Source organism: Talaromyces amestolkiae (assembly GCF_001896365.1).
Source record: "Talaromyces amestolkiae strain CIB chromosome Unknown scaffold2.1, whole genome shotgun sequence".
NCBI lineage: Eukaryota > Fungi > Ascomycota > Eurotiomycetes > Eurotiales > Trichocomaceae > Talaromyces > Talaromyces amestolkiae.
This window is the reverse complement of record NW_024468038.1, coordinates 1,731,340-1,754,311: the sequence shown is the minus strand read 5'-3', so window position 1 is coordinate 1,754,311 and position 22,972 is coordinate 1,731,340. Positions and strand designations below refer to the sequence as shown.

The following is a 22,972-nucleotide window of genomic DNA, read 5'->3' as shown; positions in this document are numbered from 1 at the left end:
CCAGGTTTGGTTGGACTACATTCGACCAATTCGACTAAATGTACAAAGAAATATATTTGTTTTTAGATCTCTATATGCATATTTATAGTACAGGATGATACATGTAAAAAAGTAATGGTTGGGACCGATGACCTTACGATGTAATCAGATCTTCTGGAGTTTGACTTTTCAGTCGTCTCTCCCCCATCTGATAAATCGCCCTTTGCTTTATGGATTCTTGATTTTTTTTTTTTTTGCCTTTCTTAAGGAGTCTATGTAAGTAGTAATCTAGTGCAGCTAGTTTTTGTTAGCGCTGCCAGAAAAGCGGATGCCAACTCGGCTGGGGCCGACTGGTGCATGTACAGTGTACACAGCCGTACGGCGATACGCTCTGGCTTCTGACGGTACATAGTACACAAAACAGTCACGGACGGATGTTATGGCCCGAATGTGGACTTGCTGGTGGGCAGACCCAGACTGGACGGACCACCGTCAGCACGTGGCTAGCCGCTGCTTGTATTTTACATCCTCCATACGTTAGCGGTATTGGTCGTACTGCGTATTTGACAGATTGTAAGTAATGATTATATAAGCACTGCCGCTCGACGTCATGTAGAAAAGTTCCCCAAAATGTCCCGTGCCAATCATTGGCAGCGACGTTGGGTGACGATTGGACTCTGCAGATCCCCGCCTGTTTGATCATTGCACGCACATCGATTTTATTTTTGTCTGATTAGTGAGGACGGGATTACAGATGAGTTGAGAAAAAAGTCATAGAGATTGGTTGCGTTGAAGAATTGCGTTCAATTGCTTGCAACAACCATCATCATCGAAAGAAGGGAAGATGGCGCCGCCCGAAGCTGGGAGACGGAATCCCACTGTCTTGGTATACTGCCTGAAAATAACTCTGATTATCTCGACATGCTGACAGGCTGACAACAAGGTAACCGACTCGCGAGACCAACATGCTCAACGCCCCAGTCGCCGGGCCGCGCTGCCTGCCACGCGTCTCATCACGGTCGACAATGTCCTGCAATATGCCTCGGATATCCCATCGATGCAACAACGGCGGCCCATGCAACAGCGTCCGCAGATGAGGCCTCGATCACGTCTTTCGGCGTCTACTGGTATTGCGGGCGCGGCGTCTGGATCCAATGCGCCATTGAGCGGAGGCATTGGTGGTGTCGGTGTCGGCGGCGGTGGGAATGTCATTGGTAGCAGTGGTGGTGGTATTGGCGGTGGTGGATCGGGCACATTAGGTACAGCCGGTAGATTGGCGGCGCAGGCTCGATTGCCGTCTCGATCGACCAAGGTCAGTGAGAAGCTGGTTCTATTGCCGGATTTGGAAGACACCACAGAGGCAGAAACCGTCGGTCGGATTGGTGGCGATGGAGGAGACGAAGAATTTCTTGCCGAGCCGGTTGATGATGAACTAGTTCGTAGGATCGCAGAAGAAAGAAACATGGACCCGGATACGTTACGCCGACGACTACAATTAGCGGCGCAGCAGCGTCTACAGGGAGATTTTGGAGTTGATAATGATCTTGCCCCGTTACTGGCTGAGGAAGAAGCATTGAGACAGCGATTTGTGCCACCGGAAAAGGCGAAAAGCTATGCCGAACGATTGCCGAAGGCTCGACGAGCAGAGAAATTACCTCGTGTAACGGCTTATTGCACTGCGCAGGGATTCAAGATGGGTGCTACCGCTTCTTTTGTCAAGGAGTGGCATGGAGCGAGGACGAAGCTGTATGATGATTGTTTGTATACAGCGTACCATCTGCCTTTACTCCCTGGTCGAGGCGGGTATAGGCTACGCAGTAGTCCCGTGCTGAAAGGGGCCGGTGGACGGGTTGTGCTGGATGACGAGATTGAGCGGAATGAGCAGAGGGATTATCATGATGAGTATTATGTGGAGGAGCATGAGCATTCTGTTGGTGGGCGACGGAACCAGAATAATGAGTCTGAGGACAGCGGTAGGAATCAAAACGATCATAAATCGGATGCACAAGATACGGACTCCGGAGACAGTCGACCTTCAAGCAGCGAGCGAGAAACATCGGAATCTCATAAACCTCAGCCAACGACATCATCCTCGACAACACCAACAACACCCACAACAGCAAACCGAATACCCTCAAACGTGTTCGATTACGCCGAGATGTTCGTCTTTAGCTACGGAGTCGTAGTATTCTGGAACTTTACCGAACGGCAAGAAAAGGACATACTCGCCGACCTGACTTTCTCATCATCCGGCACCGGGCCACAAATCTCGTTGGCAACTCTGCCACTTGCAGAAGAAGACTTTGAGACGGAAGAGTTTCACTTTGAGTACTCAACTGAAATCTCTCGACCGCGAGTGTACAACGACATGATCACACTACGGTCGAGAGACCACATGATCAAATTAGCGATATCGCACGGAATAGCCCAAAGTACTAAATTGTGCTTTTTCGAAGAGGCCATGTCAAAGGAAATGACGGAAGCCAAGGATGTGCCACGCCGACTTGCCTTGACGGGCAAACTTGGAATGAAGCGTGATGAGGTGTTTCGGATATTGGGCCGATTGTTCAAAAGTCGTGTTGAAGTCAATTTGTGTAAGTTCCCCCTTTTGCCTTCGAGAAGAAGGCTGGAACTAATGAAGATAGCATCGAATATGTTGGATGTGCCCAACTTTTTCTGGGAGTCTGAGCCAACCCTCTACCCACTCTACATCGCCGTCCGAGAATACCTCGAAATCAAACCGCGCATCCAGGTCCTCAACGAGCGGTGCCGAGTCTTTCTCGATTTGACCGAGATCCTGTCTGATTCTGTAGCAGACAATACCGAGTCACGTAAGCCTGATCCCTTGACTGTGTATAGCCCCATACTGACCACGACAGATCAAACATGGATCATCATCATCCTAATCATAATCTCAATCCTCGTCACCACAAGCGAAGTCTTTCTCCGATTCGGAATACTGTCTAGCAACCATGCAGCCGAGAATCCCGCCGGCCCATCGTTTGTCTCTAATTTGATGATGAATTTGCTCGGACGGGAATCGTCATCGTCGGCGATGAGCGCGCCGTATTCGTCGATGGGCGTTGACGGGACGTGTGTTTGTCCGGCATTTAATTCTAGTGTTTAATACTTACCTCGCTGGTGTGCATATATCTATGTTTATGGGGTTTGTTGGTGTATGTTTATATCTTATAATTATGCTGATTCGCAGCTGAATAAATGGGTGGATTTCTGTGTCCTATGTTTAGTCTTGATTGATTGCCACTTGACTAAGTGATTCCCAAAATCGAGGATTGATTGGTATATGGTACAGTGTAGATAGATTGAGACAGATAGTAAATACGGGCACGATTCGCCTATATCCTCAAGTATCAATGTAGAACCAGGTACGGTCAGTTTTGCTGGCTCTATTGAAGCATGTTCTTCTTCCGACTGCAGCTATCCATGAAAATGCCGCTTATGAATCCCCAACCATATCTCGCCCATGCTAGTATTTATGAAGTAATTCGTATCTTCTCCGCAAGTGCATCAGCTGCCTTGAATCTGTTGCATTGTAATTTTTTGTGGTACAAGACTCTTGGGTAACGCCCTTGTCGTAATGGACACAATGACCGCGCACATCGCGTTATGCATAATTGCTGGCTCAGTCATCCTTTATACCAACTTTGCCAATCCGCCTGAGACCCCATAGGACAACAGACAGAGTGACCAAATTTGCGGCAAAGCAGTACCAAAACGCAGCGCGATGGCCACTTAGGAGAGCTTCGGGACTGCCTTGATCAGTAGAGGGATACCTATCAGTGACCAAATTCGCGATGATGGTTGAAATGTTGAGTCCAAAGCTTCGACCGATCTGAGCAATGGTATTGTAGATTCCACCTGCGATACCGTGCTTGTCCGGAGGAAGAGAAGCAGTGACGATCAAATTCGAGATCGTGTACAGAGTATCAGCCCCGATTGCATTCGCTGCCATGGCTGGGAAGATACACGCCCAGTATGACCAATCCGGGTGAACGATTGCCATTAAAAGCGGTGCTAGGGAGGCTATCATGACTGCAAGAATAGAGAACACATCTGCTCTTAGTCGTTGAACAAAGAGCCCGACGAGAATACTGGCGAGTACTCCTCCAACGGGAGCAGGTAAGAGTTTTACTACCCAGCATCTCAGCGTTCAATTCAGAATCCAAAGTTCTCCTGGAAGTGCAACGTACCTGATGTCTGAAGCGCAGACAGACCTTGGACGTATTGGAAGAACAAAGAAGCTAGCGTCTCAGTTGCATTTGAAGCTCCCCAGACTAAGAAGACATTGACACAAACACTGACGAAAACACGGTTTTTTAACATAGTGGTAGGAATGAGTGCCGCTCGGCCAGCTTCTTCTTGAAACCTGATCCATAAACAGAATGCCCCCGCGAGAATGCATGATACGATGATCAATGAAATCACGAGAGGCTTTGCGATATTATGCCCGTTGCTTGCTAACGTGCTTGAACAAGACTCAGTTTGCCGATTTGTCAAGTAATGCGAATGGATCAACTGACAGTAATATATATGATATGATTGCCAGACAGGCGCTTGCCAAAAGAGCCCCTGTCCAGTCTATACCATGGAGCAAATAGTGAAAGGTTATCTTTTTCGGCGATGTGAGCTTCGGGAGCGTGGTGATGGCAAGCAATATGTTCACACCATTTAATATAGCTCCAGAATAGAAGATCCTGTTGTGTCCCAGTTAACGTCATTTATCAAGAGGGCGCAAGGTTGATACACTGACCATTGCCACCCAACTGTGTCCGCGAGAACACCCCCCATGCAGAGGCCTATTGAGAAGCCGACGGGCTGGCCTCCTCCCATTGAAGCAAACGCAATATTCCGTCGTTTCCCGTTGCTGAAGAGCTTCGTCGTTATGCTAACCGCGGATGGAAGACACAATGAATTAGCCAAGCCTGCAAGAACTCTGAAGGCGATTAATTGGGGCCCCGTTTGAGAGAAGCCGCAGACAATATTGGCTACTAGTTGTAGTAGACATCCGAGATGGAACATGATTGCCGGCCCGAAGACGTCGACCAGGGCGCCGCTTAAAAGGAGGGTGCAACCACTGATCAATGAGAAATAGATGACGGCCTGCATGTAATATTCGAAATCAGTCCTTTGCTAGGGTATAAAGCGTGCTCAAGTTACGGATCTTACCAAAGCAACAAGCTGCGCGCAAGATGGATCTCCGCGGCTATATTTGGCAAACATATTACAATTGCTCCATTTAAAAAAGAAGGAATCGCGGTAGTCAAAGATAGAGAAAAGATGAGTGCGGTAGCGGAAATCTTGGGCATCTTCCTGGGAGTGGTCTCGTCATTCTGGACTTGAAAAGTTTCGCGCTGAAGCGAAGACGCATCTTCGTGAACGAGAGAAGACATCCCAGCAAGGATCAACTTTAGTGTTCAAGACCGAGAGTAATATTTCGGTTTATCCAGAAAGCGTGTAAATGTTCAACAGAATCGTAACACGAAACTATCTATTGTATATGTGATGAGCCGGACCAAGTATGACTCATGTAGGTATGTAGGGCTATTCTCTCGCGCTCAGCACCAAGTTCCAACAGACACATCCAACAACACCCAATAACTGGGCTACAGCAACTGAAAACACCAAGCGCGTGCTCCATCTAGTCTAACCAACAGGCTGACGGATGAATTGCCCACATCAAATTTAACAAGTTACTCTACTCTGTATGTTTGTGATCCACACTGTCCTCGTCCATTTGGTCCCATCGGTACGCGTACCTCTCCGACTTCGGGTATATGATCGCTCTCTCTCTCAACCTCTACCTGCGTCTTCTCGGCTTGTAGATAAACGGCTCGGKAATCTGGAGATTCATCGGGTTGGTTGGTTGGTAAATCTATATTTCCGGTTCGGTTCCCCTAATATTTAGGTCCATGATGGAGATCGATCTCTTGCCGCCGAGTGAGTTGAGAGGTGATGCTGGCCTGTGAAAATTACAAAATTTCCTTCTTTGGACAAGTATCTAGGTCAAGACCACGCAGCATGCTTTTGGATATACCCTCTACTTCACCACCCAAACCCGACCATTCCTACGTCAAGCGGTCGCAGTTCACCGTACATGTATGTTGACAGTCTCAAAGACGCGTGGTCAAATAGTACAAGGAACTCGGCTATCTGTACMCGACAACCACGTAGTCAAACCTAGCAATCAACTTCCGAGCTTCACTTCCTACCTACATATGTAGAAAAAGACCACACAGCATGCTTATGGATATACCCTCTACTTCACTACCAAAACCCGAGCCACCCTACGTCAAGGGGTCGCAGTTGACCGTCCACCTTCATCGTCCTCCCCCTCCAACCCCAGTCATTAGAAATAACTGCATCAACACCACCACCGACATAAAAGAACGGCGAGGCATCGATTCGATCGACAAGGCATTAGAGCGATGCAATCGCCACCCGCCGCTACAAGGCAATCTCGAGAAACCATGCTATGTTCGACTAGAACTAACCGGCCCAGTTGTGCAGGTTGGAGATGGTCGCAATGCGCAGGTCGTCGTTGTCCAAGTTTTGCACAAGAGTGAAGGCTTCAACACACTGAAAAAAGAAAAAGAGGTGCAAAAATTTCAAATCGGAGATCGCCTCGTTGCCAAAATATATGATCCGCTCTATTTCGACGATGAAGAAGGTTCTCTCAATCCCTTCTTGTGCGTGGACCGGCACTACACCCACGAATCCCGCGCATATCATGTTCTTTGCGAAATGCAAGGGAAGGAAATACCTAAATTCTATGGATCGTATTCCCTGGAACTGCCGTCTGTTGGTCACACATTCCGCTCAGTTCGACTCGTCCTAATTCAGCTCATACGCGGATCAAACTTGTCGGTCATGAATGTCAGAGCGTTCTCACAAGAACGTCGACAGAGTATCATGCGCTCAGTCATTGACTTCGAAAGCCGAGTTTACGAGCGTGATATTCTACTAGCGGATTTATTCCCTCGAAACATAATGATGAAACTTCCCCAATCCACCCTGGATGCTAATTCTGACGAGGATCAGCATCCAGAGAAACGGCTTATATTCATTGACTTTGCAGCAGCGATTTTTGGTCGTATAAGGGATGACCCTGTTCCTCCAGAATACAAACCGAATCTATTCCTGGGACAGTATGTCTCTCCACTTCTACGATGGAAGCTCACGCCAACTTATAATTTTGGCGACCGGGTGAACTGGGATTGGTTACCCTGGCTTAAAACGGCATTTGAGCATACTATAGACACCATTACCCCCGAGATGCAACTGGCGTACCGTGATGATTATGATTATGAAGACTGAATAATGACCCCCTCTTGTGTTGGAGTTGAATCCAAGGGATTTCTGGTAGCGCTTGCTCATATGATTTTGAGTCATGTTTGGAACACTGACTACTAAACAAAGCAGATAGAGGTAGGTGCTCATCTCGTTACCTTATCCTGTATCCTTATATACCCCAGGTACATACGTAGTGTCTATAGAGGTTCTCGTAACCGCCGTCACTGGCCGTTTCTACATGTAGGCGCGGACTTCGAACATGGAACAACGGACTATTTCCATCCACAGCGCTTAGCGATATAATCAGATTGGACATCAGCAAGTGTACAGATTCAAGTATTTATTACAATAATGCTAAAAACACAACACAGAAAACAAAAAACCCGACAAATGAGAAAACAAAAAGTCAAGCAACTGCATACATACAAGCCAGGCGCACCATTCTTGGTTATAGACCATATCTCAAACGCCGCCGAATCCAACCAACCAACAACTCAAACCATGCCCTGAATCGTACTCCTAGCTCCATCCAGTGCGAATGCGTGGTTTTGTGAGGACTGACTCACTAGTATTAAGACATTGGGTCTCTCTGAACAAATGAAAAAAGGTATGCTATACATGATTCATAAACAAAGGGTAATCAGTATGGAGGGAATATTAGGGAATCAATCAATGCTCTCGACAGATAAAACAGATAGCGATAGAAAGACGAAACAAATAGGGGAATCGGTTCGCTTTGAAAAGGAAATGTGTCACCAGGACAATGCAACGAAAAGTCAAGCACAAACGCCTTAGATAGGAGTGGACCATCCGTCAGGCCCGATTCGGGGTTTCATTTCGTAGTTCTCCGGCTCGGTGCTTCCAGGTCGTCGGATAGTCGAGTTGGGAAAGTACATGTGCGGCGGCATGGCGCTGGCGTATGCAGCTACATTCGGCTCAGTGTATCCAAACTCGTGTGGAGACCCAGGTGACGGCATACTAGCATGAGACGGTGATGCCCAGCCCATGCTTGTCATATGGGGACTGCCTGTGACGCTGCCGGGGCGGTGGTCAGTGGTCGCCGGTGGCTCGAGTGGCTGGGGTGGTCCGTAACCGCTAGGATGCGAGGTCATGGAAGGTCGAGGATGGCTGCTATAACTCGACAGCGCAGGCGATGTAGCTGCCGGTGAAGCACGAGGACTTGCTTGCTGGAAGTCGCCGCGCACATGTGGCGGGATTCCTCCATTCGGAATATAATACTCCCCTGTAGAACGAATGATATTCAACGGTGGAAGCTCACTGCCTAATCCCATGGCAGCTTGCTGTCCAGGCGATGGTGTTGAGTGGCCTGATCCTGTTTCCGAATAGATACTTTCAGACGCCCGAGCCGACTTTTCTCTGTTTTGTCGTAGACTAGCTTCTGTCTGAGCTGCTGCCTCTTCGATAGTTCCGGTATGGTGATTTTGGTGACGAGTAAGCGTAGTACGGCGGGTGAATGTTTTTTGACAGTTTGCATAGGGGCATTTGTATGGCCGCTTCCCAGAATGAATTCTACGATGTCGCGCTAGTGACGAGGAATCACTAAAGGGCTATTACAGTCAGTCTACGCCTTGCATCTCAATGAATCGGACTCACCTTTCCACATCGCTCGCACATGTGAGGTTTCTCTCCAGTATGTACGCGGGCATGGACAGTCAACGCCGAGCGCTGGATAAACTGTTTACCACAACCAGGCCAATCGCAGGCATGAGGACGGATTCCGCTGTGGATGCGTTCTAGACTAGTTAGCATTTATCGACCTAGTATGTATGGGAGACTCTTACCATGACGAGCCAAATCGCTACGGCGTGCAAACCCCTTCTGACAAGTCGAGCAGTGGAAAACACGAGGCGCTGGCTCAGCGCGGGGTTGCTGTTGCTGAACAGGCGGTGTATGCGATGGTTGTGGAGGCTGCGGTGGAGCGCCAGCAAAAGGATTTGGGTCCCAATTATTCGGCATCATCGGAGCACCGTTTGGATGCGTAGGCCAGAGTTGACCAGGCAATTGTCCCTGATGAAGGGGTTGCGTGTTGGGAGGGTAACCCATAACGGCGTGATTTGGTTGAGCATTCGCCTGTTCGCTCATCTCTTGTGTGTGCAAATGAACTGCCTGCGCGAGTTGTGCCTGGAAGCGAGGATCTGCAGCCACTGCCGCGGACGCTTTCCTATTCAAAATGGTCGGGATCTCCATGACCTGCCCTAGAGGCAGGTTGTAATTGATTAGAAGTATTGCGGGTAAGTCAACGTCGTCCTCGTATTGTGAGTGGATAGCGAGTCGTTGAATAGGAGCTCGGTGGGTGTGTTCGCACTTCTGATCGGATCGTAAGATCAACACGGTAGTTGAGATAGACTGTGTTCAGATTCGCTATTGAGGTTGTCGATATGTTGAAAGAATCAGCTGATTCTGCGTTCGTATGACTAAGCTGTTGCTATGTGTCGAATCGTATCGTCGTCTTAACGTAGGATGATGAAATTGATTTCGGTATCGCAGTGCAAGTGGCTCCTGTCAAAAGAAATAAGCTTCCATTCACGTCGGTTACAAAGAGGGGGCGCTGGATAGGTGACAAGAGAACAGCTAGTCGCGGCCACCCTCGCCTCTTGCCTCAGTCGATCACCTTAGTAATCTCGCATGAGATTGACTGTGAAGACCGAGGACTCAGGTAGGAAGAAACGAGGATGCCCGTCCCTCAACTGTACGTGTCGTTCTGCTGTCGTTGCCCAAGTGTAAAAGTCAAGCAAAGAAATCATCACCTACACTATCCGCTATGACGCCTGTGCAACAAGTGCCGTCTCGATGTACCTGCCAAACGCGACAAAAGACCAAGGACGCAGTCGAAGAGATGCGGTAGGATGAGGGAGCGAGGTTGTTTGATGGAAGAAAAGGACGTTGATCGGATATGGCGCGGTATGATTATTTGTGATGGCAGGCCAGCCCAATGGGGGAGAATGACGCGGTGAAAAGGGAAAAAATTACAGTGGAGCCGATACACGGCAGATCGAGATTAGCATGCGCGGTAAATAGATAGAACAGCACGTAGGATGACAACAACAGGGCAATGATCAGACAGAGGACGCAGGAAAGTAATAATAATAAATAAAAATTCGCATCCCAGTCGGCATAGTCGGTAGTGGCACGTATTAATAGTATGAGCTGCAGGGATAGCGCTAGCATAAATTACGCTGGGTCGTATTGCGAATACGGCTGAGACCTAATAAGCGTAAGGTTGGCTTGCAGTTGCCGCCTTTGGGGGCAGTTGGTCTCGTGTTCTTGTCTAATTTCATATGCTTGTTTTTCATGTACTTAGTTGATACGTATTTGGGAACATGGTAATTCTATCCTATATCCTCTGTCCCTACTCGTTCAGTGTTCACGATAGTCTTCGCGAAGGTATTCATTACATTACATGGTCTACCGACAGATCCACGCCAAGTACGACGCCAGGAGACAGACTGATGAATCGTGGACTCTGTACCTCACGGAGTATCTTTAGCCATGTGGCAGGCTACGACTAGGTGTAGTCTGCTAGACTGGATAATCAATCATCCAGCTGGCCACCAACTAACCCGATGCTTGACTCAGTCATGTCGTCGTCTGAATGCAAGCTAAGCGGACAGCACAGACGCCGGCCGGCGATGGAGCTGGCGGCGACAAACGGTCTAAGCCTAACGATGCACGCTAAATTCCTAAACACTGGGCCAGGGCTACCCTAGTCCCCGTTCCGTCGCGGTTCCGACAGTAGGGTTCTGTACGATACGTACTCTGTATCTGTCCGCTGTCCTGGGCAGTGGTAGGCATGATACAACAGCATGACTCAACAAGCCAACTTTTTGTCGAATTGTTCGCTCATGAATTCACGCCCCCAACAATTACTGTTCCTGCTCCTCTGCACGAGTCAGGAATCTATATAGAGGACATCTGTCGACAACGCTAAGGATTAGCTGAGCGATTGACTACCACACTAAGCGTAGCGCTGTACGGGATCGATAGGACGGGCGCCAAGTTGCCAACGCGTGGCTGTCGTACTCATATCAAGCCGCCGAGAACTCCCCGTCCGTGAGCTGGACATGCTACCCACCGCTCCGTCCATCCACAATACGTACGTTCTTGGCTATGATTTCACCATGGAAGTCCGGACACTCGTTATTACAAATACGGAATATGATGGATACTCTGGAATTAAGGAGTACGGAGTGCATACATCCAACATAATTGCTAGACAGCACAGCCCCCTTCTCGAATTCTCACATGAGATTCACGGCTAGCTTCGTATAATATCGTACGGCAAGCCGTACTATAAGCATACAACGCCGTCAGTAAGATCCAATTTTAGAAAGCCCTGAAATTAACAAAGTTATTCCAGAAGGCCGCTAGAAGCATTCCAAACAGTGGAGCGACGGTGCCAAGGCGCGCCATCTGTGCATCGTCATTTTATTTTGTTCTTCTCGTTTTCTAGAAGACATCCTAAGAGTAGTTAGTGTCTTACTCTAGCTTATGCTGGTCTCCCTCCCCGATGCTACTGTATGCATGCCCCTGCAGCTCCTTGTCTGCACTCTCACTCCTATTTAATACGAAGATGGAATGTGTACGGAGTGTCCATTGTCGGCCAAGCACGGATAGATCCTTATGAATGAGCAATGAGCATAGAGGGGTACAAACACCAAACAAAAAGCAAAACCAAATCTGAAACGAGGCGCAAGGGCGGTATGCGAGGGTCATTGGCTGCAGGGTGAAACGTAGGGTGACACTAAACCACCGACAGCAGGTTTTACGGAGTCCAGTCACGCTAGATGAATCAGGTATTTTTCTAGAAGAGAAGAAAAAGGGGGCTCGTTCGCGGGCCCACTTTTCTTTTTATTATCGAACATGAGCACACTGGACAGAAAAGTCGACGCTTCATACCAGGACTTTGTTACAATTACGTAGACGTACGGAGTCGAAATCTAAAACAGTGTCCACTTGCAATGGATCTGATCGCACGAAAATCAGGGGGGGCACGCCAGCCCTGAGCCAGTGAGCCCACTGACCCTCGGCCAAGGGTCACGGGAGGTAGACTCTTTAGGTAGTAGTGTGATAGATAAAGGGGTAGGCGGAGGATAAGGCGTCGCCCTACGCGAAGGACAATCAAGGGTGAGAAAATAAGATTTTCTGTCTCGGCTGTTTTGATCGTTTCAGGGAACAATGAGGTCACGATGGTGGGGACCGATTGGATGCGTTCATTGTTGTTGCTCCTAGCTCTGCCGGCGATTGTTAGTGTACATAGTAAACAGTACTTACTATGTAGTAATGTCCCTTTGTGGAGTGTGCTGTTCGTACATACACACTTCGTGGATGGTAATTAGAATATGATTAAAGGGGTACGGGCCTTGCCAATGATGTTGGAGCGTATCATCAAGAATGTCGACGTAGGAAACACGTACGTATGATCTGCGTGGTAAAAATCCCCTGTCGATCGGCCAACAAAGACAGTGGAATTGTGCTTTGTCATCGGCAACGGTCTTTGTTCTAGTCGGCTTCTAGAAGGTTTTTAGACAGATGTCTTTGCAGTTTCAATTCAACGGTGTGAAATCAAGATGCGGATTGATACAAATTACATAGTATAGTACATACAACGCTAATCAGCTACCAGCCATGAATCATACACCCTTCCGAACAGCCCAAAAGTAATTTCCCCAATCCTCCCCTCCATTAACCATCTTCCACCCCAACCCAGGCACATACACAACCCCAGCAACCTTCCACTTCATCCCCACCAACGCCTCACCACCGGCCCGATAAGCCGCTCCATCCGCCGCTCTCATCAGACCTTCCTCAACCCATCCACGCATCTCATCTGCATTCACGAATTTACTCCATTCATGCGTACCCCAAGGCACCACGCCAATCGGCCATGGCGCTTCTGCGACCATCTTGTTGACGATGAAAGACGGGACTGTGCGTGCAATAGTCGACCCGATGAGCCATCCGCCCGGTTGGAGGAGTTTGAGACAATGCGTCAGGAAGGAAGAGGATGTGCTCGGGTCAACGTGCTCAATGACCTCGAAGAGGGTAATGACGTCAAATAACTCTTTGTCGCTCTCGCCGCGGGTTTGCGACAAGGCTTCAATCGTAGTATTCTCATAATTAAATGAACCGCTCTGCAGATGCGCAAATACTGCTGGATCATTGCTGGCGTGGTCACGCGCTATTTTGATGAGGCTGGTGGAAGGGTCAATGGCGACGATTGACCCGGCTTTTGTGCGTGGATGTAGTCTTGCAGATGTCTTAGAGGGGAGGGTTCGAGCAAGTGATTCGGCGAATATGCCACCTCCGCAGCCTACGTCGAGATATCGTAGACCATGTTGGGTGTTCGTCTGTAGCTCGGATTCTGAGAGGCAAGACGCGATGAAGTCGTGTCGGGTAGGGKTCATGAGGTGAAGAACCCTCGAAGGACCCATGGGATCCCACCAGCTGCTGGCGAGTCCGGAGAAGTGTGATAATTCATTGGCAGATACGGACGAATGATGTCGCAATGTCTGCTTCTGCGTCTGTCTGGAGATGTAGCCACTGCTTCTTATCGAGCTGCCTGCTAGCCTGCTTGCGGCCGCGGTGGCAGGTCGAAGGACCTTATAATGCGACATTCTGAACTGACCGATTAAGTCTCCGGTATCAATCGGAGCGATTCTAATCCTCTGATGTATACAGCACTTTGCAGCTCTTGATCCGAGCTTGAGCTCAGATCAGATGTTTGACTTTTCAACAGCACAAGGCTTTATATGCATGAATGCAATCCTTAATCTCAGTATAATCACGCGTTTAGTCCTACCTGTCGTCTCGCATCCATTATTTGATTATTTGGGGTGATTGATGAATGTCGTCGATAATAGCCAATGACGCATGGGAACGACGGACAAAACAAGCAATCCAAGATCGCCTCGCTTAAATGTTCTTCCATCCCGGAGGGCCCTAAGAAATTCATTAACCCTAACCCCATCGCATCACGAATGCGACGTAAATGTTTTGGCATGCAACCGAGATGTCTTCGGCAGCAACGCTACAGCTGAATTGTTCAGCCGCCTTTTGCACGGGATATACATGTTAGGTGCTGCAGTACTACAGTACCACATTGACTCATGGCAACATCATTATGGCACTTGTCTGATGTGTTCTACCACGTAAATTGTGTATATATTTGACCCTTCCCGCTTCCATCCAAGCTGAAATCTCACACTCCAACACCATTAAAAACATAAAAAGCTCTACAATTTATAAATAAAAATGACTTCCACAGATAAACCCTTGACCGTCGTGGTCATCGGCCTCGGCCAGATGGGTCACAGCCATGCGCTGGCCTACCATCACAATCCTGGTTTCCAGATCATCGGCTTGGTCGACCGACGACGTCCAGGAAAGACATTTCCCGACGAACTCAAAGACTACCCCCTTCTGTCCAGTTTTGAGGAAGCTCTCTCCCTGAAACCCGACGTTGTATCCGTCAACACACATACAGCGACTCACGCTGACTATGCCGTTGCCGCAATGGAATCCGGCTCACACGTCTTCGTCGAGAAACCGCTGGCAGTAACAGTCTCCGACGCAGAGAGAGTCGTCAGTACAGCGCGGCGCACAAACCGTAAACTGGTCATAGGATACATCCTGCGCCACCACCCAAGCTGGGTTGAGTTTATTCATCAGGCGCGCCAACTCGGTCCTCCGTTCGTCATGAGAATGAACCTGAATCAGCGCTCGAGTGGTGATGCGTGGGCGATTCATAAGCGGATTTTGGAGGATGTGAAGAATCCCATAATTGACTGTGGGGTTCACTACGTGGATGTTATGTTGCAGATTACCGATAGCCAGCCTGTGCAGGTACGCGGTATGGGACTGCGGCTTAGTGATGAGCTCCCTCCAGATCAAGGGCAGGTGAATTATGGGCATTTGCAGATTCTGTTTGCTGATGGGTCGGTCGGCTGGTACGAGGTTGGATGGGGACCAATGATGTCTGAGACGGCATACTTTGTCAAGGATATAATGGGGCCGCGTGGTTCGGTATCGATTGTGATGGACGAAAGTAAAAAGGCTACTGCTGATGGTGAGGATGGCTGCGGCTCAGCCGATATCAACAGCCACACCCGAACGTCGAATATACGCGTGAGCACTGTGGTCGATGGACAGGCACGGAATAAGATGCTTTCTATGGAGGGGGAACCGGATCATTATGAGCTTTGTGCGCGTGAGCAGCAATTCCTGTTGGATGCGATTCGTGAGGATCGGGATTTGTCAAAACATATGCAAGACGCGGTTAAATCGCTCGGTATTGTTCTTGCTGCTGATCGGTCCATGCGTGAGAACCGTTCAATTGACCTTGAATAAGCATACTTCCATTCCAATGGATGATTTTCAAATCGGTCTTAAACTCTGAAATTTATGTGTCTCCAGTACTTCGTCTGTGTCTGTGTCATTTTCTTTCGATTTGGCAATTTGGCTTTCAACAAGGTAACGACCTTTTTTAGCCCGTAAAGTTTACAAGCCTGGCAGAAAATAAAAAATTTAAGTCCACTTCAGCAACATGTTTTTCGCCATGTGGTCGTGACACCATTTGGACCGTCTAAGATAGAAACGACGATCTGGTGAGAAAGTGTCTGATGGAACGGCGTGTTCGGGCTGCTAAGCGTTCCTATAAGGAATTCCTTCTCAGCACTCAACTAGTACATCGGGATGGAAAGCATCTTAGTAAGATGGACCGAGTTTTTGATCGGGACAGTTGTAGGTTCTACATCAAACGAGGCTTTACTAGCGTTGACACGAACATGAATCGACACCAACTCATTTTCTGAGACCAATTCTACATAGCTTGGCTGTTTCGCACTGAAGATTACTCGTAGTGGTAAAGTGGCATATCATTAAAAATTATCTCAATGCTGATGTTAGAAATATCAAAAGAAAGAGATCCGTTACAGGAAATAGAAGCAAATAAGTCAGCAGTGTAGGGGTATGATATACCTTTCCAAGTGCTTTTATATTAAACCTTGCAAATATAAAGTTGCCGTCTTCTAAGTTGTATGACACGACAGCTTGCACGTTGTACATTTCGCAGCTTGGAGAAAAGTACGTGATGATATGGTACATAGAGCGCACCTGGAGTTAATTAAAACAAAATACATTTAGGGGGTTGATACGAGAACTACTGGAACATCCATTTTGATCACTATTTTCTAATATTTACTGAAAGATCTAGTTTTTATAAGTGTTCGTGATCTTTGTGAAAATAATGTCGATAGCACCAACCTACTGTTTGCACTATTGAAGATATCACCACAGCTGGAACGAGCTTGTATCATTTGATGATATCTTTCCAAAGTGGATTGATCCCACGCAGCTAATCCTCCTCTGCTTTATAGGTTTCTCTCAGAATTTTTTCGTCACAAGCTTTATTAACCAAGACTTGATACTGAGCATGGCATGTCAAGCCGCACTTTGCGCATCGACGATTGGCGCCTTCGCTGTTCCCCTGTCCCAGAGAGAGAAAACATCCACAATAACAACACCAGTTGGCCGATGTATTGAACAAAGGCACAAATTGATGTTTTCTTGGAAATTTCAGTAAACGTTGTTTCAATTCTTCGGGAGTGTCCAAACACGGCACATCAAAGCACGGCACATCAAAACCATTGTTATTGTAGTGGAGCAGTAAATGACATCTAAGATGACAGGCCAGTTGGCACTTTCTGCATTGCACACCATAATAAAAATCTTTGTGGCAGCTAAGCACAGCGCATAATATGATAGAATTTCGTTCGAACGAAATGATGATTGAGTTTGTACCGAGTGTAATCATTCATCCAACCGTCTTCCTTCTCTTCGACAGTTTCTTCCAAATGTTTGGCTACACGTCTCCTGGTTAGCGATGAATGGGAAGAGTGACCCGTAGAAGATTAGAAGGGAATAAAACAAGCACTTACTGAAAACAAGCTTGAGCTGTGTCTTTCCTTCGGGGGCAAGTCTGAACCACGTGTCAACTGTAGTTGAATCGCCATCTCGATGGACAGCTACATTGCCGGAATGTAGACTGTCTGTCAAACGAAGCCAAACAGCACCAACTGGGCTCCGAGTCTTGTCGTTTTCATAGATCATCAATTCAATCTCTGTTTTAGTATCGACATCATTATAATCAAGTGAAATCCCCGTGCCCATCCACTCCACATAATGGGGTGTGTAGCCGGATTTGCTCAGAAATCGCGATTCCCGGATATTATACAATTCCAAAGTGAAACATGTCCCATTTACCGGTATCCCCGTAATCGACTGTATATGAATTGACAAGTGTCCTTTGATCAGCGGCTCATTCTTATACTCTGCGAAAGGTTTTCCTTCTGTCATAAAGATCGAAGTTAGCATAGGTATATCTCTACGCTATTAATACGGACAGAGTATTCAGAAAGGACGGTAACAACCTGACAAGATTCTAGATTCTCAAATTCCGAAAATAGTCCAGATTTTGCATAGCTCTGAAGGACATGTTCATAATGGCGTAATACTCCTTTGAGAAAAGCAATTCTTGGATCAAGGATCTGGAATAACTTGCTGGCGGCGTCTGTTTCCTTCTTGAAATCGCGTTCTTCGGATTCTAGATTATCCACAGTCCTCTCCTGAGCAGAAACTAGGTTTTCTTGTAGGAGCTTTAGGTGTAGTTGTTTCACCGATTTGTATTCTTCGTATACTGATAGGGCTGTCTGAGCCTGATATAACATGAAACTTATGCCCAAGACAGAATTGGCTCGTGCATCCTCCTGAATCATGAGATCTATCCATGTTAGATGCAAGGTTAGTATGATTTCTTAAATTCTTTATATGATTGTTTGGCGTGATTCAGATGGTTACCCAGCTTGTGAGATTCAGGTACTCACTTTGCAATGTGCGATTCCGGGGCAGTGGAGGATTTACCCTTAGGCCAAGGCCTTCCAACCGCAGCATTCCTCTAAGACAAGCCTTACGTCTTCTGTGGCGATGCAGGTTGTGACAAGCTGAATTGGCTTGAACCTGCGATTGACTAAAATGGAAACGCAGCGATAAAGTGGATCTATCCTTTAGCATACTATTAAATATGGGATGTGTATGGCTCAGGGATCACTAATGCTGACGTCCAGCCATTCTTTCTCAAACCTCTGAACGCAATTACCGTCACTCCGACTGGGCCAAATGTAAGGCCATGCGATCCTGCGAATGCATTCACTATCGTTCCTACACCCCGATTCAACACCGAATAAGATAGGGTCGAGGTAACAAGTACATGGACTCCTACAATGACTCTGTGCAAGGTTCTTGACCCTCCTGCGGATCATTCTGTAGGATTAGATAAGGTAGCCTCCCTGGCCGACCTCATCTACCCGACTCCGAATAAACCAAGGAGATTGGATTGGCAGATACCAGGAGCCTATACTCTTATCCATGAACTTACCCATCTTACATCGACAAATATCATAGATGTGACCTGCGAGTACTTCAATATTCATCAAATTAACAACACCACCACCAATACCTTACTTACTATGATAAAATATAAGCCACCACATAAGCTATCTATTAAAAACCTCCAAAAAAAAAGTCATAAATAAAGGAAGAATATGCTGACTGACTTCGAAGGTGGGGTCAAAAGTGAGGAGAACGCCAAGATAAGATGAATCGCACTAGGATTGTATATCGAAATTAATTATAACTAGAAATACATGGAAGCTTTCTCATTTGTTGATAGAGCCCCTATTTAACTCATTTTGGTTTGGTTGTAGAAATAGAAAGCATTAAATTAGTATACATCGTAGTACATGAGATTAGCGCGTATGCTAATTATATCTAGCGCATTTCCATCGCCTTTGACTGCCCCCACCTCCGTAGTTAGTTGACTCGTTTCCCACCTGGTTAATTGGCCAGGATACAGCCTCGGGGTAACTAGTAATTCTAACACACTCGAGGGCCAAATGTCCAGAATCAAGATGTTTCCACCAGGGAAACCTTGTTTCGTTATTTGAGGTTTCTTCTTTCAAGTTGTGACAAGAATCTTGCTTTGACCTTGTTATTCCAGGTGACGGTGCCCTCTGTGGGAACTCGCATAACATGGCGGAGAAATTACCTTTCTTGAAAGGACGAACTTCAAATCTTGCTCGTAATGCATCTCATAATCCGGACGACAATGATTCCCATGTCTCGCGTCGCCTCGAATTCGTGAACATTACTGGAATGGGCGAGCTGGATCAGGATTCACGTTCATTCGTTCGAAAACATGTAGCTGCCTCACAGAACTCGAGATCTTCGCATCATATGTCCAATGCAAATGCCGTAACCTCGGCTCCACTTTCGAGCGAAAAAATGCCGATGGTCTTGAAATTCAGATTGGCTGGTCGACCGAGACGTTTCCATGCCCGGCCTGCGAGGTCGACTTACAAATTTAAAGCGTCGTCTCGCAACGACGTTCAGGATCAGCAAGACAAAACTCCGCGATCCAGGAACCCGGTAGCTGAACCGCGAAATGCAAGGATTTATGGTGCCTACTACTTCTTTGACAATGTGGGTTGTGGCGCCGTCGATCCCTTTCAATCGTCCCCATACCCTTTCTCCCTGAAGACCGTCAGTAAATGTATCCATCATTGTAAGTGGGGTCTTTAACTACATTGCGGGTTAGATCGACCAGGGTTACTCACTCAGACGTTCAGCCGTGAAACTTTTGTTACCTTATTTGACACCGCAGTCAACCAGTGGCATCAGCCTCGCTGGATCTCACTGGTTTCCTCTGATCCTGAGCGAAGAGGTATTGTTCCCTGCCTTTCTGTTTGGATCTCTAGTTCACCAAGCACTCCTACGTTTTGGCCATGGAGAGGGCCATGATTCAGAAAGACTCTGGAATGACCGGGACCTCCTTCACAGCCAGCTTAAATCTATTGAATCAATCAACCAAGCATTTCGGGAGCCTGACAAGGCCACATCTGATGCCGTTATTATGAGTGTGATGACCTTGGCCTTCACTCCCGCGCCGGAATCATTTTTGTGCAAAGTATTATCACCATTTGAAGCACCATTTAGTAATTTGCAGTGGTTAGATGTGTATGGTTATTTTGACACCGAAAACCCACATTTACGTGGCCTCGCCCGAATGGTGGAGCTTCGAGGAGGTGTTGAAAAGATTGAATACCCAGGACTGTCTGCAATTATTCACTAGTGAGCTCCCCTCGTCCGTCGAATTTCACGAGAAAATACTTTCTCATCGCTACCATAGTTCCGGACTTATTTACGCTAGTCGTACCCTGTCACGACCATCGGTTCCTTTTATTTCGGTACAGAATGACTTCGTGCCGCTACACTCTAATATAGGATCTGCTGAGAGGGACTCGCGATTGCAATATCTGCTCAATATTGGATTGACTGCTGAACTAGCAAATGTTCTGGAAACAGCAAACGTTTATATCGATACTGTCCGGTATTTTTGTGAGTCGCCATGGACGAACCTCGACTTATCTATGATCGCCGATCAACGCAACTTTGTCCAAAATGCAATTCTGTCCTTGCCACGTGCTGCTGAGTTTGGTCCGATTTTCGACATGGCTCATCCCTTATACGAGATTTGCCGTCTTGGATGTTTGGTCGTTGGAGTTGGGATAATATTCCCTCTCCCGGCTTCAACCGCTCCACTTCAGCTGCTCGCCACGCTTCTGAAAGAACAACTGTCTACGAAACTCAACTTACAGCTCCAATCAGACGTATCGCACCTCTTATTGTGGGCCATTGTACTGGGTGGTATTGCAGCATCCCATTCAATTGAGAGACAATGGTTCGTTAGCGCACTCCAAATCATGTCATTCAACGCAGGACTCTCAGACTGGTCCGAACTAAAGCTAATCCTTGAGCGAATCCTCTGGCTTGACATTGCTGGTGATTCGGCAGGCAAAAGACTTTGGGGAGAAGCAAACATGCCACCCTTTTAGTATGAAGTGACATTGAGGGCAAAGGTTATTATAAACTTACTGTTGATAAGAACATATTCCGAGAATGTTGATCGCTGCGTAGGCCTTACGCTGAATCGACTCTGGGTTGAACTCTAGTCAAATATCGTTCTTCATTGCGTAGCGCGCTATTCTTCGGCGTACAGTCGCGTAGACAGTTGCATATATATATATATATGTAAAAATTTTATTTCCATTCGTAAACCTTGTTTGATTGTTTTGTATAGTCTTATCGATTTTTCAACTATTCCAAGTCCAATTCTTCTGCTTGCCCCAAGAATTAGCATATCTCCAGGCCCAGTTTGTGTGTGCAAAAGAGCTTATGATATTCATTGCGTGCTTGGTCAACTCTATTGAAAATTTTTACAGGCGTCGGACTTTCTTTATCGATACTGGATTGATGATATGCTAGAGGCCAGAGTTTTGGAATGTTATACCTGCTATTTCCCCGCCCCCCCCCCCTCTTCTTCTGCTTATAAAGACATGAAGGAGTAAACCCAGGTAATTTAAATCAAGATATGACCTTACAATGTTCTCAGACGTTGCAATTTTTTTTGAACTGATACGCAGAGATGGCGACACGTAGAAATTGGAAAGATACAATGACGAACCAATAAAAGCGGCTAGCAATTGCTTAGCGACTGTTGGCTATTGAGTACCAACACAGAACTGAAACCACTTATTTAAAGAAATAGATATATAGTAATATGGAAATTTATAATCCATAATACAAAAAAAAAATTGGCACCCCTACACTGTTGAAGGGCTGGGCTGGGCTTCTCCGTTTCTTGATCAGTAGGAACACCCAACCTTTCTACCACGTTGACCTGACACGAAAGACCTTATATTCAACCCAGACAATATCTCCGTTCTCATCATATCCAAATCTTCCAGGCCCAACGAGGACGGAAGTATTAAGCCAGGCCCATTCCTTGTTTCCAGTCTGGATTGTGAAGTTACCCGTGCAATTGGAGTTTCCATATTCCGAAATGGAGTTAGCTTCTCCTTTAACATCACTTAAACTGAGAAATCCGTTATTTCTCGCCTGAAAATAGTCGCCTGACTTCTGATCATAGCCCACAGCAGTCACCCGAAGAGAAACCACGTCGGCATCAGCGGGCAGAAATGCGTCGTCAAATGTTGGCTGAAGTGGAATATCAAGTTCGCCATTTGTTGAACGGATATATCCACCGATGAACTGAAAGTAATAGGACTTCCCTTGAGGCGTACTGTTTTGACTGATCTTGACTGGTTTCATCTCAGCTCGGACATCCAAGACGTAGTCAAGTGGAGGAACAATGGAAGTCATTTTTTGGTACATGATAGCAACAGAGCAAACTTTGGTTTTTACTTGTAGTGTATATGTATATCTAGAGTCAGGTAGCTGGCTGATATTTAAATATTTGGGTTACTTAACTAACTAGTCAGTTATGTTGTCTTATGCAACATTACTTTGTAATATAACGTTGAAGATGGGCATATCCCTAAACTTGGGCAGTAGCATACGCTCAAGTACCATTTTCTCAAACGGGTAGTTTCTAAAATTTACTTTTCCAGTAACTGATATCATTTCTAACACATCTATAGGAGTTAGTTTCAAAGAGCAAGACCAATGAATAGCCCTGGGAGGGTGTTATCATTCCACGTTGCAGATTCTGATTTATTTTAGGCGCCTGGATTCAGCCAACGTGGAAAAT

At 46.9% G+C, this 22,972-nt stretch overlaps 7 protein-coding genes across 7 annotated transcripts; 3 read left to right on the top strand and 4 right to left on the bottom strand.

Moving 5' to 3' along the window:
* Positions 1-823: 823 nt before the first annotated feature.
* BHQ10_001858 (uncharacterized protein) lies at positions 824-3,106 on the top strand (the record flags this gene model as incomplete). Its single annotated transcript, XM_040873940.1, has 4 exons — positions 824-865; positions 923-2,573; positions 2,625-2,810; positions 2,859-3,106. 4 exons carry the CDS (start codon positions 824-826, stop codon positions 3,104-3,106), a joined length of 2,127 nt encoding a protein of 708 aa, XP_040730363.1.
* Positions 3,107-3,622: 516 nt separating this feature from the next.
* BHQ10_001857 (uncharacterized protein) lies at positions 3,623-4,323 on the bottom strand (the record flags this gene model as incomplete). The annotated part of the gene is made up of 2 exons (XM_040873939.1): positions 3,623-4,131; positions 4,191-4,323. The coding sequence occupies 2 exons, from the start codon at positions 4,321-4,323 to the stop codon at positions 3,623-3,625; spliced, it is 642 nt and encodes a 213-aa protein (XP_040730362.1).
* Positions 4,324-6,237: 1,914 nt separating this feature from the next.
* Positions 6,238-7,314, top strand: BHQ10_001856 (uncharacterized protein; the record flags this gene model as incomplete). Its single annotated transcript, XM_040873938.1, has 1 exon — positions 6,238-7,314. One exon carries the CDS (start codon positions 6,238-6,240, stop codon positions 7,312-7,314), a length of 1,077 nt encoding a protein of 358 aa, XP_040730361.1.
* A 767-nt stretch (positions 7,315-8,081) lies between these two features.
* On the bottom strand, positions 8,082-9,498 carry BHQ10_001855 (uncharacterized protein; the record flags this gene model as incomplete). The annotated part of the gene is made up of 3 exons (XM_040873937.1): positions 8,082-8,858; positions 8,905-9,044; positions 9,093-9,498. The coding sequence occupies 3 exons, from the start codon at positions 9,496-9,498 to the stop codon at positions 8,082-8,084; spliced, it is 1,323 nt and encodes a 440-aa protein (XP_040730360.1).
* Positions 9,499-12,941: 3,443 nt separating this feature from the next.
* On the bottom strand, positions 12,942-13,925 carry BHQ10_001854 (uncharacterized protein; the record flags this gene model as incomplete). The annotated part of the gene is made up of 1 exon (XM_040873936.1): positions 12,942-13,925. The coding sequence occupies one exon, from the start codon at positions 13,923-13,925 to the stop codon at positions 12,942-12,944; it is 984 nt and encodes a 327-aa protein (XP_040730359.1).
* Positions 13,926-14,562: 637 nt separating this feature from the next.
* BHQ10_001853 (uncharacterized protein) lies at positions 14,563-15,657 on the top strand (the record flags this gene model as incomplete). The annotated part of the gene is made up of 1 exon (XM_040873935.1): positions 14,563-15,657. One exon carries the CDS (start codon positions 14,563-14,565, stop codon positions 15,655-15,657), a length of 1,095 nt encoding a protein of 364 aa, XP_040730358.1.
* Positions 15,658-22,089: 6,432 nt separating this feature from the next.
* BHQ10_001852 (uncharacterized protein) lies at positions 22,090-22,596 on the bottom strand (the record flags this gene model as incomplete). The annotated part of the gene is made up of 1 exon (XM_040873934.1): positions 22,090-22,596. One exon carries the CDS (start codon positions 22,594-22,596, stop codon positions 22,090-22,092), a length of 507 nt encoding a protein of 168 aa, XP_040730357.1.
* Positions 22,597-22,972: the final 376 nt, after the last annotated feature.